At 58.1% G+C, this 16145-nt stretch overlaps 1 protein-coding gene across 2 annotated transcripts; it reads left to right on the top strand.

Moving 5' to 3' along the window:
• The first annotated feature begins 3962 nt into the window (after window positions 1-3962).
• GCDH (glutaryl-CoA dehydrogenase) lies at window positions 3963-14388 on the top strand. Of its 2 annotated transcripts, XM_026660657.1 has the most exons (12): window positions 3963-4045; window positions 4886-5000; window positions 5367-5402; window positions 5923-6066; window positions 6666-6728; window positions 7556-7726; window positions 8792-8921; window positions 9384-9600; window positions 10350-10453; window positions 11255-11380; window positions 12575-12735; window positions 13347-14388. In XM_026660657.1, the coding sequence occupies exons 2-12, from the start codon at window positions 4898-4900 to the stop codon at window positions 13418-13420; spliced, it is 1329 nt and encodes a 442-aa protein (XP_026516442.1). In that variant the 5' UTR covers window positions 3963-4045; window positions 4886-4897; the 3' UTR covers window positions 13421-14388. The 2 variants fall into 2 exon arrangements, with proteins under 2 accessions (XP_026516442.1, XP_029769577.1); XM_029913717.1 differs by lacking the exon at window positions 3963-4045 and having other exon boundaries at window positions 4606-5000.
• Window positions 14389-16145: the final 1757 nt, after the last annotated feature.

The following is a 16145-nucleotide window of genomic DNA, read 5'->3' as shown; positions in this document are numbered from 1 at the left end:
GATAGGCCCAGGGCTGGAATAACCGAGGGGGGGAGGGATTGGGTCAGCTTCACGTCCCCAAATCCTGGGTCTGAGTCCGGGGGCGCCTTGGCCTCTGGGAGTTTGGCGATGGGTTTTGACCCGCTGGGCGCTGGGGGAACAACATACCCGATTCCCACCTCAGTGGGGAGCCCCCCCGCCGGGGGTCCCCTCTGCCTACCCCCAGCCTCACTCTCACCTCTGATCCCAGAAGCCATTGCATCTCTCCCCCTGCCCCACTGGGCACAGAGAAGGGGGCAGATGAGCCGGGCGGGGGGGGCACTGAGTGTTTCCCTTGCTCCCTCCCAGCCACGGCCTGACGCCTGCGTGAGACAAGCTCGCCAGGCCTCAGCCCAGTCGGTTCTAACCCCCCGCCACGGCGCCTGCAGCCTCCCAAGGGGTCTGGGGGGGATCCCAGCCCCAGGGCGATGGCTGCACAGAGGTGGGGAGCCGGGATCAGGTTCCCCCCCCTTAGCTGCTCTGACCCCCCCAGCGGCTCCCCCAGCTCCTGGGGCTGATGGCCGTTAGGGGCTGCTGGGCACTAATCTGCAGCTTCAGTTGCACCAGGCCATGTGTGAGCCCTGATTAGCACGGGCGGGGGGGGAGGGGGGCTGTGAGATCAGATCCCTGCCAGGAGCTCTGAGCGCTCGAGGGGCCGCCAGGGACCCGCCTCACACCACCCGACCCCGACCCCACGCCGGGGAAAGGGTCGGGATCCTTATCCCCATGATGCAGAGCGGGAAACCGAACCTGAGCTCTCCCAGCGAGTCAGGACAGAGCCAGGAATAGAACCCAGGAGTCCTGACTCCCAGTCCCCTGTTCTGGGCTAGCAGGGGGCTGCATATTGGGACTGAGGGACAGTGGCAGATCTGAGCGGGGGAGCCTGGGGGGGGGGATAACAGGGGGCTGCGGGTCAGGAGTGAGGGGCACCGGCAGAGTTGGGACGGGAGTGAGGGGCTCTGGCAGAGCTGGGGGGGGAGCCCAGGGCTGGGCTAGCAGGGGGCTGCGGGGTTGGGAGTGAGGGGCACCGGCAGAGCTCTGCCCCCTGCACACACAGGCCCTGCCAGAGGTCAGGCGGGTAGAAAAGGGGAAGTGATTCGTTCCCCAAATCCGGCCGGTTGTGGCTCCTCTGGCCCATGTCCCTGCTGCCACAATGAGCCATGTGACAGCCCCACCCCCGCCCAGGGCATGACCCCTGCCAGGCACAGACCACGTGGCAGGCGGCTGGTGCCAGGCCCTCGGGGCCGGCACTGCCTCTGGCCTTTTGCCTTTGGGATGCCCCCACCGTGAGGAGTGGTGTGGCAGGGAGAGCTCCCCCCATACAGCCCCCCGACAGATCTCCCCGTGCCCCATAGGGACCCAGCTCCCCTCTGACCTCACCCCCACTCCCAGAGAGATATTGGTGGCAGGAGTGGGGTCCCCCATACTTCCCTATGCAGCCAGGCTGTCTCTGCTTGGGAGACAATCCCTTGGCTCTCCCCCTCCTGTGCCAAGCAGGGGCCACCGGAGCTGTGGGGCTCAGAGTCAACACCTCACTGAGTTGCCACAGGGCCATTCCCCCTGCTGAAGCTCAGGGCTTAGGCTCTCATCTGACTCAGGCAGCATCTCTGGGTTCAAGAGCCTTCTCCACTGCATGCAGCTCCCGCCTCCCTGTACCTCTCTGCATTAGAGCTCAGCTGGACCCCCGCCTCAAAGGCCCCCCTCTCTGAGGGAAGGGGCAACCCTTCGCATGGGCCTCTGAGCAGGCGAACTGGATTCTGCTGGGTTTAGAAATTCTGTGCAAGAAAGAGTTAAAGGGTCTTTTAAAAACTTGGTGGGAAGATTGGCAGGGTGGTGGCTTGGCTTAGCGGCCAGGGCTTCGGCCTAGACTGGGACACCTGGGTTCTATTCCCAGCTCTGCCCCCGATGTGCTTCATGACGCTGAGCAAGTCCCTTCCCCCCCATCGGTGCCTCAGTTTCCCCTCCCACCTTCTGTATATTTAGCCTGTGAGCTCTTTGGGGCAAGGACTGTCGCTCATTCTGTGTCTGTGCCCGGCACAAGGGGGCCCCGATCTCGGTCAGGGTCTGGGCAGCACCTGGCACAAGGGGGCCCCGATCTCAGTCAGGGTCTGTGCAGAGCCTGGTACAATGGGGCTGGTTGCAGATGTGCCCATTTCACAGACAGTAAATAAACAAAGAGAGAGTTGGGCTGGTTTAGGGCATGACCTGTCCGGGCCGTGACCTCCCAGGATGGTGGCATCATGTCACGGGGACCTTTTCACCTCCCTTATCAGGCTGTTTGCGTCGTCTGCCCATCCCCACACCCCCCCAGCAATTTGGGGAAGTGGGGCCTGTGCTCTTTCCACATTCCAACCGCAAGGGTTTTTCTGAGAAACGCCCCCTTGCCCCCGCGCTCGGGGGTGGAGACCCAGGGCTGCTCCCCTCCCACTTGGGGCTTCCACTGCCAAACGCCTTCCCTGCGCTCCCAGGAGAGGGATCGGTGTCATCTCCCTGGGGAAACTGAGGCACAGAGTGGGCAAGTCACTTGCCCAAGGTCACCCAGTGAGTCAGTGGCAAAGGTGGGAACCCAGGAGTCCAGGACACCCAGCCCCCCCCCGGTGTAATCACTAGACCCCTCTCCCCTCCTCTAACTCCCAGGTCCCTTCCTCAAGGTGCCTTCTCACAGCTGTTTGGGGTGGGGGGAGCCCAGGGCTGGGCTGGCAGGGGCTGCGGGTCGGGAGTGAGGGGCACCAGTAGAGCAGGGGGGGCAGGGCTGGGACAGCAGGGGGCTGCGGGTCGGGAGTGAGGGGCACCAGTAGAGCAGGGGGGGAGGGGTTGTCCAGGCCCTGTGTGTGTGTGTGCCACCCCTGCTCTCCCTGTAGGATGGGGGGGGGGGCTTTCAGAGCCTGGGGAGGGGGCGAGGGTTATGGGCTCCCACCCGTTGGACGCAGGGTCCCAGTGGTCCAGATGCCCCGGGCTAGAATCTGCAGCGGGGGGGGGGCGGTGTCCGCATCTTCAGCCAATCACAGCCCCCACCTGCTCTGGGGGGCGGAGCTTGGAGGGACATTTACTCTTGATCCCCCCCAATACACTTTATCTGCGTGCGGTTCGCGTCGGAAGCGGGGGCGGGGCTGTTTCTGCACCACGTGCTCCCCGCCCCCCGCACACACACACGTGGCTGTATCATTTTTCGTGTTGCTCAAGATCCTTCGCACGCCTCCTTTCGGTGGCCAATCACGGAGGGATCAATCAACCACGCCCCCCCGTGAAAGGCGGGGTGCCGCTCCCTCCCTCTTCCCCCCTCCCCTTTGATAATTTCTCCCACTGTTTTTTTAACCCCCAAATCTCTCCACCCCCGGCGCAGCCCAGCTCCAGGCAGAGAAGCCGCAGAAGGCTCCAGCTGTTGCAGGAGCAGTTGGCAGCCCGGAGATGCTGCATGCATGCAGATGTTGCAAACAAATGTAGTGTGCATCTTATTGAGGCAAGCGGCCTTTGCAAGCAGGCAGTTACCGCAGGCATGTGCCTGTTGCATGCATGCACAACCCCTCTCCCCCGAGTCTGCGTGCAAACGCTGCATGCACCCAGGGGTGCTGCAGGCCGAGCCGAGGTGGCCATCATGTCCCTGTTGCATGCATGCACGCATGCTTTCTCCCCTGTTTGTGTATGCAAATGCTGCATGTGGGCGTTGCGTGCACCATGAGGTTGCATGCATGCAGTTTTTGCAGACCACTGTGGCGGGCGTGCAGGGTTTCAATGTTCTGCGCATGCAGATGATTCACCCACAGAAGTAGCGCCACCCAGGGGTTGCATGCAGCATGCACCGGAGTGTCCAATGCAGCACGTGCGAGCTCGCAGGATGCGGTCTGTTACAGGCAATATGTGCCCGCCGCGGCCTCGCTGCTGAGCCAGGGGGGCACCAAGGGGTTAATCTCGCTCTCTGCCGCCACACTCAAGATGTCGCGTCGCCCCGCCCCCTTCCTGCTGACGTCACGCCAAAGGGCTCCCTGGTTGCCCCTTGGTCCGTTTCAGAACCGCCCCTTCCCCCCAGGTGAGTCGCTCTGTGCTGGGGGGGTCGGTCTCTTTGATCAGGAGCAGCCCCCCAATCCTGGGATAGCCCCCGCCCCCCAGCCCGGGTGCAGGTGGCAGGGGCAGCCTGGGGGGGGGCTCTCCGGGGGGGTTGCTTAGCTCAGCTCCCGGGTCCCATTTGCTGAGGCCTCTGTGGACCTTGGGCTCGGTCTGCGCCCCCCCCCCCCCCCCCCCCCCCCCCCGCGGGGGGGGGGGGCCCCCCCCCCCCCCCCCCCCCCCCCCCCGGCAGCTAAAGCAAAGGGGCTGGGGGCTGGCAGCCAGGGGGTTAATGCACAGGTTCTGCCCCCCCCGGGGCTTGTAACCTAACGAAGGCCCCGATCCTGGCGCTGGGTCCATTAGCAGAGCCCCCACCCCGAATCCGTGGGGAGCTGTACTGGGAGGAGAGTCAGCGCCAAGAACAGAACCCAGGAGTCCTGGCTTCCAGCCCGCCCCCCTCCCCCCCGCTCTAACCACTAGACCCCACTCCCCACCCAGAGGTGGGGCTTGGCTCAGAGATCCAGTGTGGATTGTGTGTCTGGGCCATTCCTGCCCCTTAGCATAGCAACAAGCGGTGCTGTGGATCCCGTCCATGCACCAGAACCCATGGGAGGGACCCGGCTGCAACACAGCTGCCCTGGTGTAATTAAAACACCGTCCTGCCTTGTCGTGTAGACAGCACCATGTTACAACGTTCAGGTGATACATCGGGGTACAGGCTTACAAGATCAGCGGGACCCGTCTACACCCTGCATCGTGACAGTGATTTATCAGTGTCTGACTGTCACCCCTAAGCAGCCCCTCTCCTGTTTCCCTTCCCGACTAGAAGCAAACCCAGATGGCTCTGAGACTCATGGCGACCGGGCTGCTGAGATGCAGCAGCTGCCGCGTGGCGGGGGTCGGCGCCATCCGGCCCCAGGGCACCATAGCGGCACAGAAGGGTGAGTAGGGGCGGGAGCAGCCTCTCCCAGCACCCCCGAGCCAGACCCCCTACATGTTGATATTTTCTAAAGGGGGGGGGGGGGGCTGGAGCTATGGGGGAAGTATGTGCCCCCACCACCGTGGACCCACTGGTGTCACAAGTCCCCCATCCATGGAGGATCTGAGTCTGTCACAGCCCCACCTCCCCATCCGTGGCTCTTTAGCTCGGCAGGGCTAAGAAGCTGGCACGGGTAATGGGGTGCCCAGAAGGGGCTGCCTCCAGCGTGGCACGGGGTAAAGATTTGATCCAGTGATTCCTGCTTTGCGTCCTCAGCGGAGCAGGGATAAAATAACCCACCTGCCCGGCTTCTTGTCTGCTTTTCCAGAAACAGAAACGAAGGCCCGAGAGAAGCCCGTGAAAGGTAACCGCCCGCCCCCCTGGCTCCTATTGGAAAGGACTTTTTTACCCTGGGACAGCTGCTGAAACTGGAGAACAGGGTCCGAGCGCCTCTACGAATCCATCAATAGCAGAAAGTGAAACAGCCAGAGGGCCGCGCTTGGGTTTTTTTACCGTGCCTGTTAATCAGGGGTTTAAAGCATTGATTTGAACTAGGTGTATTATTAATGACTAATTTGATTCCAGTAAAGGCTGGGCAGGAATCTGCTTTAGTGAATGGCGTCCATCCCATGCCCAACTGCTGATGCTCTCAATTCTGACCCGCCGCCTTGCTATTCCAGCCCTGGGCTCCGCCGCCCCACAGCCAATACCCGTCACGCTTTACTTTGGGGAATAATGTTCCCATTTGTGATCTGCCTCCAGAGGGAGGGAGGTTGGGTTGAGAAGATGGGGTACCTGGCTTGTCATTTCCCCTCTCCCTGCGCGGGTAGGGGTTGGGGCTGAAGCTGTTAGGTGTGCACCCAGCTCTGACTGTCTTCCTCCAGCCCCGGGAGCCCAGTTTGACTGGCGAGATCCCCTGCAGCTGGAGAAGCAGTTAACCCAGGAGGAGCTCATGATCCGGGATTCCTTCCGCACCTACTGCCAGGAGAAGTTGATGCCACGAATTGTCATGGCCAACCGGAATGAAGGTGCCTGAAGCCGGCGCCGGGGATACAGCCCGTGACCGTTCCAAAAACCCGCTCCTCTGCCCCCGGAGCCTCCAGTAGCTCTTTAGGGTTTAGATGCTGACGGCAGCCGCTAGCACCGGGAGCCGTCCGATTGCATCCAGTCTGTGGCAGCGGTGCCCAGACCCGCCCGTCCCAGAGATCCACATGCCATGGCTGCATGCAAACCAGAGGTGCTTGGGGGTGATTTACAGACCCAGATGCCGCCCGTTGTTCTTCCAACTGTTCTGCTCTTTTAAATTCCGTGGCCCCAGGGGATCCGAGATCAGCATCCGACCCTGACCCCGTTGTAGTCAGGGAGTGACTCCAGATTTACCCAGGGCTCACCGAGATCGGAACCTGCCTGTATTTCTGTAGCCTCCTTCAGGGCCCGGTGGATGCCTGAATTAAATGCATTTGGGGGAGGGAACTGCAGATTAACCCCCCTGGTGGGGCTGCAGGGATGGGGAGAGCCAGTTGGGCTGCATGGCTGGAGCTCCCAGTCCCGAACTGCCGGGGGGGGCAGAGGACGGTGACTCTGCCTTTGGCACTCACAGACACACTTCTGTGTCTCCTCTTCCCAGTCTTTCACCGGGACATCGTGTCGGAGCTGGGGGAGCTGGGAGTCCTGGGCTCCACCATCAAAGGTGAGCTGGACCCAGGAGGAATTCCCCTCCGGGCAGGGCTGGGTGGGTCACTGGCTGGGACCTGGAGCGGATCTCAGTTCGAGGACAGTGCAGGCCATGGAGAGAGGGGTTGGCACGCCACGGGGAGGGATCTCGCCAGCTGACACGGGGCAGAGGGATGGGGGACACGCCCCTGAGAGCTCTCCTGAAGCAGACTGGCTACCCCTAGGGACAGTCCCGAGAGCTGAGCTGACCTGTGCTCACCTGGGACTGTGCAGTGGCCACGTCCCCTCCTTGCCTTCACGTTCGCCCCAGTCATGCCCCCTCCTGCCCTGGCCACGCCCACCTCTGCCCCACCTGGGATGCCCCCTGTGGCTGATGGGGGTACAATGCCTCCTGCCCTGTGAGGGGGAGGAGTTGCACCAGTCCCGAGGCCCTTTTGCTCCAGCCTGCGTGGCAGGAAGGGACCACATGGCTGTGCTGAATTGGGCTCCCCAGTATCTGGGGGCCGATTCTCCAGTGGCGGCTGTGGCATCTCTAACCCTGTGGCTTTGTGCCCGGGCAATGCAGCCCCCATGGCTCCATTTGGGAAGGCAGCAGGTGCCCATGGACTATCCCCAGCGCACACGGTGCCCCCTACTGGCATGTCTCAGCCCGGAGAGTGGATGTGGGAGCTCAGCCTGCGTGGCCCCCGTCAGCCCTTGGCATACAGGGTAGCAGGTGCTGAGGGGAGCCGTTCCCCAGCTGACCCTCAGGCGGGGAGGGGGTTCCAGTCTTGACTGACCCAGGGTGGGGTTCGGACCAGTGCTGCTGCTGTGTGTCCTGTCCACGTTCTGCGCCCATCTCAGGTTATGGCTGTGCCGGAACCACGTACGTGGCCTACGGGCTGCTGGCTCGGGAGATCGAGCGAGTGGACAGCAGCTACCGTTCGGTCTTCAGTGTCCAGTCGTCCCTGGTGATGCACCCCATCAACGCCTACGGGACGGAGCAGCAGAAGCAGAAATACCTGCCCCGTCTGGGTGAGCGAAGGGCGCGGGTTGGGGCTCTCACTAGCTAGGAGCGGAAGCATGGATCCACCTGGGAGGCTGCTGGCTCCAGTGCTGGTAGACATCCCCTGTAGCCGGTCCCCTACTGTCTGGCCAGCTGGCAGAGCAGAGAGGATGCTGGGATGGTTCTTTCCCACAATGCTCTCTGCTGGGGTAACGTGGAAGGAGCGGGGGTTGGTGGGAGGGGGAAGGACTTGCCCCTTTCCCCCCCATGGAGGCGGGCTGCTGGGAGAGGGGTGGGCACCCAGGAGGCTGGGCCCTCAGAGCACAGGGTGGGGAAGGTCTGCTGGGGTGGACATACAGGGAGTGGGGTGACAGAGGAGTGGGGGGGGCACTGGGGGCGTAGGAGCCATGAGGAGAATGTCGGGGGAGGGAGGATGCGGAAGTTGGGGGCAGGGCAGGTGTTGGGGCCAGGTGATGTGAGAGCCATTGGGGGAGGGGTGGCAACTGTGGGATTGGGTATTGCCTCGGGGGTGGGAACTAGGGTGGAGGGGCAGGAACCATGGGGATGGTGTTGGGGGCAGAATGTGGGAACTGGGGGAAGGAGAGAGGGCTTCAGTGGGGTGGGCAGTGCGAGAACCAGGGGGAGGGCGTTGGGGTGAGTAGGGGCTTGGGAACTGGGGGGAACCTAGGAGAAAAGTGGTTGGGGGCAGTGTCTGGTGGATGAGGGGCAGTGCAGGAGCTGGGGCAGGTCGTCCAGGGCTGGGATGAGAGGCGGGGTGGGAATTGATGGGGGGGGGGGGGAAGGGGGTGCAGGAACCTGGTGGGAGGGAGGCAAGACAGGTGGGAATTGGTGGAGGGAGGGGTTGGTGCAGGACTTGGGACAGGATGCAGATGGGAATTGGTGGAGGGTGCAGGACCTGGGGTGGGGGAGTGAGAATTGGAGGGGGGGTACAGGACCTGGGTGGGGAGTAGGAGTGGGGTGGTGGTGGGAATTGAGGGGAGGGGTGCAGGACTGGGGGGGTGCAGGACCTGGGTTAGGGTCGGGGCAGAGGGGCCGCGGCTCCAGCCCAAGCCCACTGGCTTCGCTGTCCTCAGCCACAGGGGAGCTGCTGGGCTGCTTCGGGCTGACGGAGCCCAACCACGGCAGCGACCCCGGGGGCATGGAGACCAGGGCTCGCTACCACCCGGCCAGCAAGACCTACACGCTCAACGGCTCCAAGACCTGGTGAGACAGATCCAGGCCCTGGCAGCCCAGCTGCTAGCCCTGCCCATGGCTCTCAGCAGCCACCCACACTCCAGGCCCTTGGTCTCACTGCCACCCTGCCCTGAGCCGGGCAAGCCCCCCCCAACTGCTGCACCCCGATAATCTCAGCCCTGCCCTGTTGCTCCCCTGGCTCAGCCAATCCTGGGCCTCTCCAGGGAGAGGGGCTGGGAGCCAGGACTCCTGGGTTCTATCCCCAGCTCTGGGAGAGAGGTGGGGTCCAGTGGTTGGAGTGGGGGGGGGGGGAGGGGACTGGGAGCTAGGACTCCTGGGTTCCATCCCTGGCTCTGCTACTGAGTTTCTGGGGTGTTTCACATCTCCCCTCTGTGGCTCGTTTTCCCTGTTTGGATGGTACCGTCCTGCTTCCTTTGTGGGGGGGAGCTCTGGGAGTCTCCGAGATGAGCTGGGTCTCACGTCTCCTCCCAGGATCACCAACTCCCCCATGGCGGATCTCTGCGTGGTGTGGGCCGTGTGCGAGGACGGGAGGATCCGGGGCTTCCTCCTGGAGAGGGGGATGAAGGGCCTGTCGATGCCCAAGATCGAGGGCAAGTTCTCCCTGCGGGCCTCCACCACCGGCATGATCCTGATGGAGGACGTGGAGGTGCCGGAGGAGAACCTGCTGCCGCATGTCTCCGGGCTCGCGGTAAGTCCAACCTCCTCTCCCCCCAGCCGATTCTTCGGTTCCCCATGATCTCACGGCCTAAGCAGAGTTGGCTGGGGACACTGCTTGGAGGAGAGACTCCAGCTGCTGTGGGGAGGGGGGCCAGCAGGGGGCGCTTTCCCCATCGAGCCAATGCTGACTTCAGTGCGGTGCTAGGGGGCACTATGCTGCAAGGGAATGGCCTTTAAACAAGGGGTGTTAATCCAGGTGTCATGGCCTGACCCTCACCTTGGCAGTTGCCTTCAGCTTCCCAAACCATAGGAAGCAGTCGACTGCTGGATTCTTCTTCGCTTCCTGTCTTGGGCATGGTTGCTGTGTGCTTGATGAAAACAGCTGCTGTGCCCCGCCCCCACCCCAGAAGCAGCTGCATTTCAGCACAGCGCCAAGTGACCCTTGGATAAGTAGCTGTTGTTCTCCACCCCAGAGACAACTGCATTTCAGCAGGGGGTGAGTCATGGCTGTATAAAACAGCCCCCACTGTACAGGGAGCTTCCGTTGGAGAGATCAGCCGTTCCTGTGGCTCTAACAGGTCAGTTTTGATGGATGTCAATGGGCTTGTGCTTAGAAATGTGGTCCCCAAATCCTTCTGGGCAGAGACGGACAATGGCGCGGAAGCCAGTATCCTGTTGCCCTGTTAACGCAGGGGGCTGGCAGGAGCAGCGGTCATGCGCTCCTCCTTGGCAGCGTTGCCTGGAGGTTAATGATCAAGGCTCTTTCTCGTGTCCTGCCAGGGTCCGTTTGGCTGTCTGAACAACGCCCGGTACGGCATTGCCTGGGGAGCGCTCGGAGCTGCTGAATTCTGCTTTGAGACAGCCAGGCAGTATGCCTTGGACAGGTACTGGCTGTGCGGGGGAGGGGGAGAACTCTTTGTCCCTGGGGTGGGTGGAAGCTCCATGTAGGTTTGGGGGATCCCTGCCTGCCTCTTTTTAAAGGCACTGATTAATTTAGACCTCGCTGCATTCATGGGAGAGTCCTTGCCAGGAGGGGAAACCGAGCGAGAGAGGTGAAGTGACGTGACCAAGGTCGCACAGTGGATCAGTAGCAGAGCTGGGAATGGGACCCAGGAGTCCTGACTCCCAGCCCCCTTCCCAAACCCACTGGGGTGAATGCCAGCCGTCAGCTGTGGGAGAGCACAGTGGAGTCCAGCAGTGAAGGGCTTTCATGGGGCTCACTAGCTCTTTCCTGTCCAGTTGTGCCACCTGCCGATTACGTGCAGTATATATGAAGCGTTCTAGCTCTCGGAAGAACTTTCCGTCATAGAGCGTCTGATGGAACTCTGCTTCGCTGGGCAGAGATCAGGGCAGATGAGAAGCAAGGACGGTGTAGTGCATAAGGCACTGAACTGTGACTTAGGCAAAATCAGGGACAGAACCCAGGTGTCCCACATCCCTTCCCCTCTCTGGGCCCTGGTTTCCCCTCCCACCGTGGGAGCTTGTCAGGACAGGGCCTCTCTCTCTCGCTCTGTCTAGGCAGTTCCCAGCACAATGGGGATTTTGGATGGGGCTTTCAGGCACTACCTAATAGACCTAGTACAATGCTCCATCCCAATTGAAGGCAGTCACCAGCGGTGGATCTGCCCCAAGAGTTTTAAGTGACTTTTGCTCCTCGGTTTCCTAACTAAGTTGTCCTCCCTTAGGATCCAGTTTGGGGTGCCGCTGGCTAGGAACCAGCTGATCCAGAAGAAGCTGGCTGATATGCTCACCGAGATCACCATTGGCTTACAAGCTTGCCTGCAGCTGGGGAGGCTAAAGGATGAAGACAAGTATGTACCTGCCTTTCTAAACTAAAAAGTTATTCTGTGGGTTAGACTGCAAAGCTAGAAGGGGTTTGGCTGGCTCAGGGGTGGGGAATGGGATCCAGAGTCTTACCCTTCCAGGGTACACCGGCTTTGATCCAGCCCCAGGCTCGGAGGGACTGGTGACATAAGGCGTTGTGGAATGACACAGAATCATAAAACTGGAAGGGACCTCGAGAGGTCTCTAGTCCAGTCCCCTGCACTCAAGGCAGGACTAAGTATTATCCAGACCATCCCTGACAGGTGTTTGTCCAACCTGCTCCTAAAAATCTCCAATGATGGAGATTCCACAACCTCCCTAGGCAATTTATTCCAGTGCTTAACCACTCTGACAGGAAGTTTTTCCTAATGTCCAATCTAAACCGCCCTTGCTGCAATTTAACCCATTGCTTCTTGTCCTATCCTCAGAGGTTAAGAAGAACAATTTTTCTCCCTCCTGCTCGTAACAACCTTTTAGGTACTTGAAAACTGTTATCATGTCCCCTCTGTCTTCTCTTCTACAGACTAAACAAAGCCAATTTTTTCAATCTTTCCTCATAGCTCATGTTTTTTAGTCCTTTAATCATTTTTTGTTGCTCTTCTCTGGACTTTCTCCAATTTGTCCACATCCTTCCTGAAATGTGGTGCCCAGAACTGGACACAATACTCCAGTTGAGGCCTAATCAGCGGGGAATAGAGCGGAAGAATTACTTCTTGTGTCTTGCTTACAGTACTTCTGCTAATACATCCCAGAATGATGTTTGCTTTTTTTCTGCAACAGCGTTACACTGTTGACTCATATTTAGCTTGTGATCCACTATGCTCCCCAGCTCCCTTTCCGCAGTACTCCTTCCTAGGCAGTCCTTTCCCACTTTGTATGTGTGACATACAGGGCCTTTTCCTTCTAAGGGGCAATGGCTCCAATCCAGCCCCCAGTTCGGGAACTGCCTGGCTCATGCAGGTGGGGAAAGGGGCCCTATTCCGCTCTAGGAGCGTTGGTTCTGATCCAGACCACATGGTTAGAGAAAAACAGGCCATTCCCCTTTGACCAAGCTGCTAGGTCTCCCCAGTGTGAAACGAGGCTGCTGGGTCTCCGCCTAGTGCCAACGTGACACAAACCCTGGTTCCACCGGGGAGCTTGTCCTTCCACCCCAGTGCCCTTGATCGCTCCTGTCGCTGTAGGGCCGCTCCCGAGATGATCTCCATGCTGAAGCGGAACTCTTGCGGCAAAGCACTGGATATTGCCCGCCAGGCCCGGGACATGCTGGGGGGCAACGGCATCGCCGACGAATACCACGTCATCCGGCATGTCATGAACCTGGAGGCCGTGAATACCTATGAAGGTAAATCTCCCCATACACCTTTGTATCAAATTCCATGAAGGTTCCTGGGATTTCCCAGCTCCTTCGGGACCATGGAGGTAAGGGATAGAAAGCAGGATGCTAGGGGGTGCTGTGCATCAGGAGCAGGGCAGGCCTCATTCTCCCCTCCAATCCAATGTCCCTGTGTCACGTTGGGGCTTACAGCTCCAACTGGATATGATGTTCTTCACTTCCTGCCCTGCTTTCTTGTTCGCCATTGCTGTACGCTGCTGAAACAGCTGCCATGTTCCACCCTAGAGGTGGCTGCATTTTAGTGATTTGCTTCGCTCATCGCTAATATAGCCTTTCTTCACCTTCCGGGGTAAGCAAGCCCTGCCACTGTTTGATGGATAATCTTGTATCATGCTTATCCTCTAGCATCTGATGATTTACGCCTGGTCTATACACAGGTTTTACCCCCAGATAATGGTGTTTGTCGGGGGGGAGGGGGGTGACTTTCATTTACCAATATAGTTACCTGAGTACAACCACTAGTGTGGACATGACAGAAGGGGAATAAAGGTGCCTTATACTGATATGGTATATTCCCCTTCCCAGTGAGATCTTTGTTCCCATTTCTCTTCGCTCCACAGGCACGCATGATATCCACGCTCTCATCCTTGGCAGAGCAATCACCGGACTTCAGTCTTTCACCGTCGGCAAATAAATCCAATATGGAGGAGGCCTAACTCACCTTCGCAACAGCCTTAAATTCACTACGTCGGAAGAATGATCGTTTTGTATAAAAAGATTTTTGGTTTTTCGTTCTCAAGATAAAAAAGTCACAAGCCAGAGGCTGCTGTTGTGATACAGAATCTGAATGTAGCTCTTCAGGCTGACTCCTTGATTCTTTCTTACTTTGCAATACGATTCGCTCCCAAATCAGCTAGTTGGTTTTCAAGCTGAAGCATCTGGGAGAAGGTCTTCTCCCGTCTGTTTGCAGTAAAGGGTCAAGGAGACAGGCCCGGTAACGGACCGTCTTTGCCAGCATTGCATTTGTATTTTGGGGATATGGGAGAGGGTGAAATTAGTGAAACTTCTGTGAAGTGGATTGTCATGTAACAAAAGTCAGTGGATTTGTGATGTTGGATTGGCTGCTCGATGCATGGAGCTGGCTTGCTTGCTTTCTCCTTGAGTGTAAATTCAGGACCTGTGTGGGAAAGGCTGCCTGTATCAACAGGGTGGAAATGCAGTCTCACTCCTTTCTCCTTCCACTGGATGTCCAAGTTCAGCTAACTTGCTTCTCAGAATTATCTGAATGGATGCACTACTGCATGCTGGGAGAACTCTCTTCTCTTTACAAAGCTGTGTTGAAGCCATAAAACCTGAATCTTCACGCACAGCCAGGTCATGGGACATGTCCAACGGGCATCTGCACAATGTAGCTACTGAGCTAAACGTTACCGAGGTGAAGCAATGCTGCCCACTGCACAGGGCTGGGGCTCAGAACGGGGTTAAATTCCTGGCTCTGCCACGGACCCACTGCAGGCAACTCTCTGTGCCTCAGTTTCCCCAGCTGTAAGACACATTTAGCATTCCTGTTACCAAATTTCTCTTTCACAGTAGCCCACAGTTGAACCCAGCTGATCTCGTATCCCTTCTGTTACTTACATGAATAAATTTTAAAATATACGGTATCTTGCTTTTTCTGTTTGTAGTGGTTAGTTGTTTATGTACCCTACAGCCCGCTGCTGGATAGAATCATAGCTGCCGAACTGTGTAAAGCGGGCCATAGACTGTTAACATTCGGTGGCTGGTTTCCCTGGCCATTGCAAAACAGAAGAAAATGATCAGCAATCGGCTGTGTTCAAATTTCACATCCCTTCACTCAAAGGTAACTTTCTTGACTCGGGAAGAGTGTTGTGACCTCTCAGATTGTAGGTCTTGGGAGTGAGCGGTGAAGTCTGAGCAGGTGCAGAGTGGCTGAGCACAGACCAAGATGTTCAGTAACTCACCACAATGCTCCCACAGTCATCAGAGCAGAAGGATTGGAAATGTGTCCCTCAGGTTGTGTATATGAGATGCAGTCATGGGAGCTCTGGGTGCCCAACTTGACTCCCTTCGGGGAACACTTTTCCAAAGACACCAGGGCCAGATTTTTCAAGTATGAACCTTTGCTTTGTACCCCACAATTGGAGCCAGATTTTCGAGAGATGTCAACGCCTGATGCCCTGAGCTCTTCTTGTGATCTGGGCCCGATGGTGGATGCTGAATTCTCTTGAAACTTCTGGCCCTCGGGCCTGACTGTTTTACCGAGGTGTTAGGCTCGAGTGCTCAGGTATGACAGTGATGGGGTGGTATAAGAACTTACGCAGAATAGCTGCCCTAGCTCTAGTGATGTGCTGGTGGTTGAGTTTTCAGTGCACGCTCCAGCCCTGCACTAGAAGCAGTCTGTTCAATACCAGAATTGTACTGTAGTCTCTCTGCCAGCTGTATCCAGCTTGCTGAACAGCTGGAGCCAAACTCAATCCTACCCGAGGCAGGTGGTTGAGCTCTTGATCCCTGGCAAATAGGTTACAGGAAAGCAAAGGTTCATACAGGCAACTGCCATGGCCCGTGACTACATGTAGCTCCAGATTTTTTTTCAATCTGGCCTGTACTGTTCGTTATATGAAATAGAAATTGGACCAAGAGTCGGAGATGTGCCTGTATTAAGGGGATTAGACAGCTGAGCCATCCTTGCTCGAAAACTCTTTAACAGCCAGGGGGGTATCTCTGGATTGATCCACCTGCAACGACCCTTCACCACCACACCATTTCAGGTCCCATGACTGTGGCAAAAAGTCCCAGCTCACCTACATGTGCTAAGACAATTGGGGCTGCCCCAGGAGTTATAAAATAGCTGTGTCCAGCATTGGGAAACGGGAACAATATATAAGCCGAACTTGCAAGTTTTCTGACATGCTGGCTGTGACTCATGGGTGGAAGTGGCTTCTCAGGACAGAAAGTGCGGTGCTACTACCCGTCCCTTCCCCTCCCCCCCCCCCCCCCATGTCTATACTACCCGCCGGATCCGCGGGCAGCGATCGATCCAGCAGGGGTCGATTTATCGTGTCTAGTCTAGACTGGATAAATCGATCCCCGAGCGCTCTCCTGTCGACTCCTGTACTCCACGGCCAGGAGAAGTTGACCGGGGAGCAGCAGCAGTCGACTCACCACGGTGAAGACACCAGGGTAAGTCGATCTAAGTAAATGTAGTGTAGACCAGGGTGCTTGTAGGTCTGATTGGTAGCAGAACAGGTTCTGTTTTCAGCCCCTGCATGTGTAAGTGGTCTTTTGGTTCTCTCCTTTTGAGAATAATAAGGGTTTATCAGGAACAGAAGCTTAAACTCTGTTCTCCTGTAAAGAAACTGAGCGACAGAATCTTATACTTTTGCTTTAAATCCCATTGT

This window comes from Terrapene carolina, unplaced genomic scaffold (assembly GCF_002925995.2).
Source record: "Terrapene carolina triunguis isolate 2854851 unplaced genomic scaffold, T_m_triunguis-2.0 Scaffold833, whole genome shotgun sequence".
Classification (NCBI taxonomy): domain Eukaryota; kingdom Metazoa; phylum Chordata; order Testudines; family Emydidae; genus Terrapene; species Terrapene triunguis.
Note: the sequence above shows the minus strand (reverse complement) of the source record. Positions and strands in the feature narration are given on the sequence as shown.

What these genes read in the sequence shown, in the direction of transcription:
- GCDH (XM_026660657.1), top strand. Translation starts at nt 4,898, where the DNA reads ATGGCTCTGAGACTCATGGCGACCGGGCTGCTGAGATGCAGCAGCTGC. An exon ending in CCGAGAGAAGCCCGTGAAAG is followed by an intron (nt 5,403 to 5,922) that starts GTAACCGCCCGC and finishes GTCTTCCTCCAG; the next exon opens with CCCCGGGAGCCCAGTTTGAC. An exon ending in AGGCTAAAGGATGAAGACAA is followed by an intron (nt 11,381 to 12,574) that starts GTATGTACCTGC and finishes CTGTCGCTGTAG; the next exon opens with GGCCGCTCCCGAGATGATCT.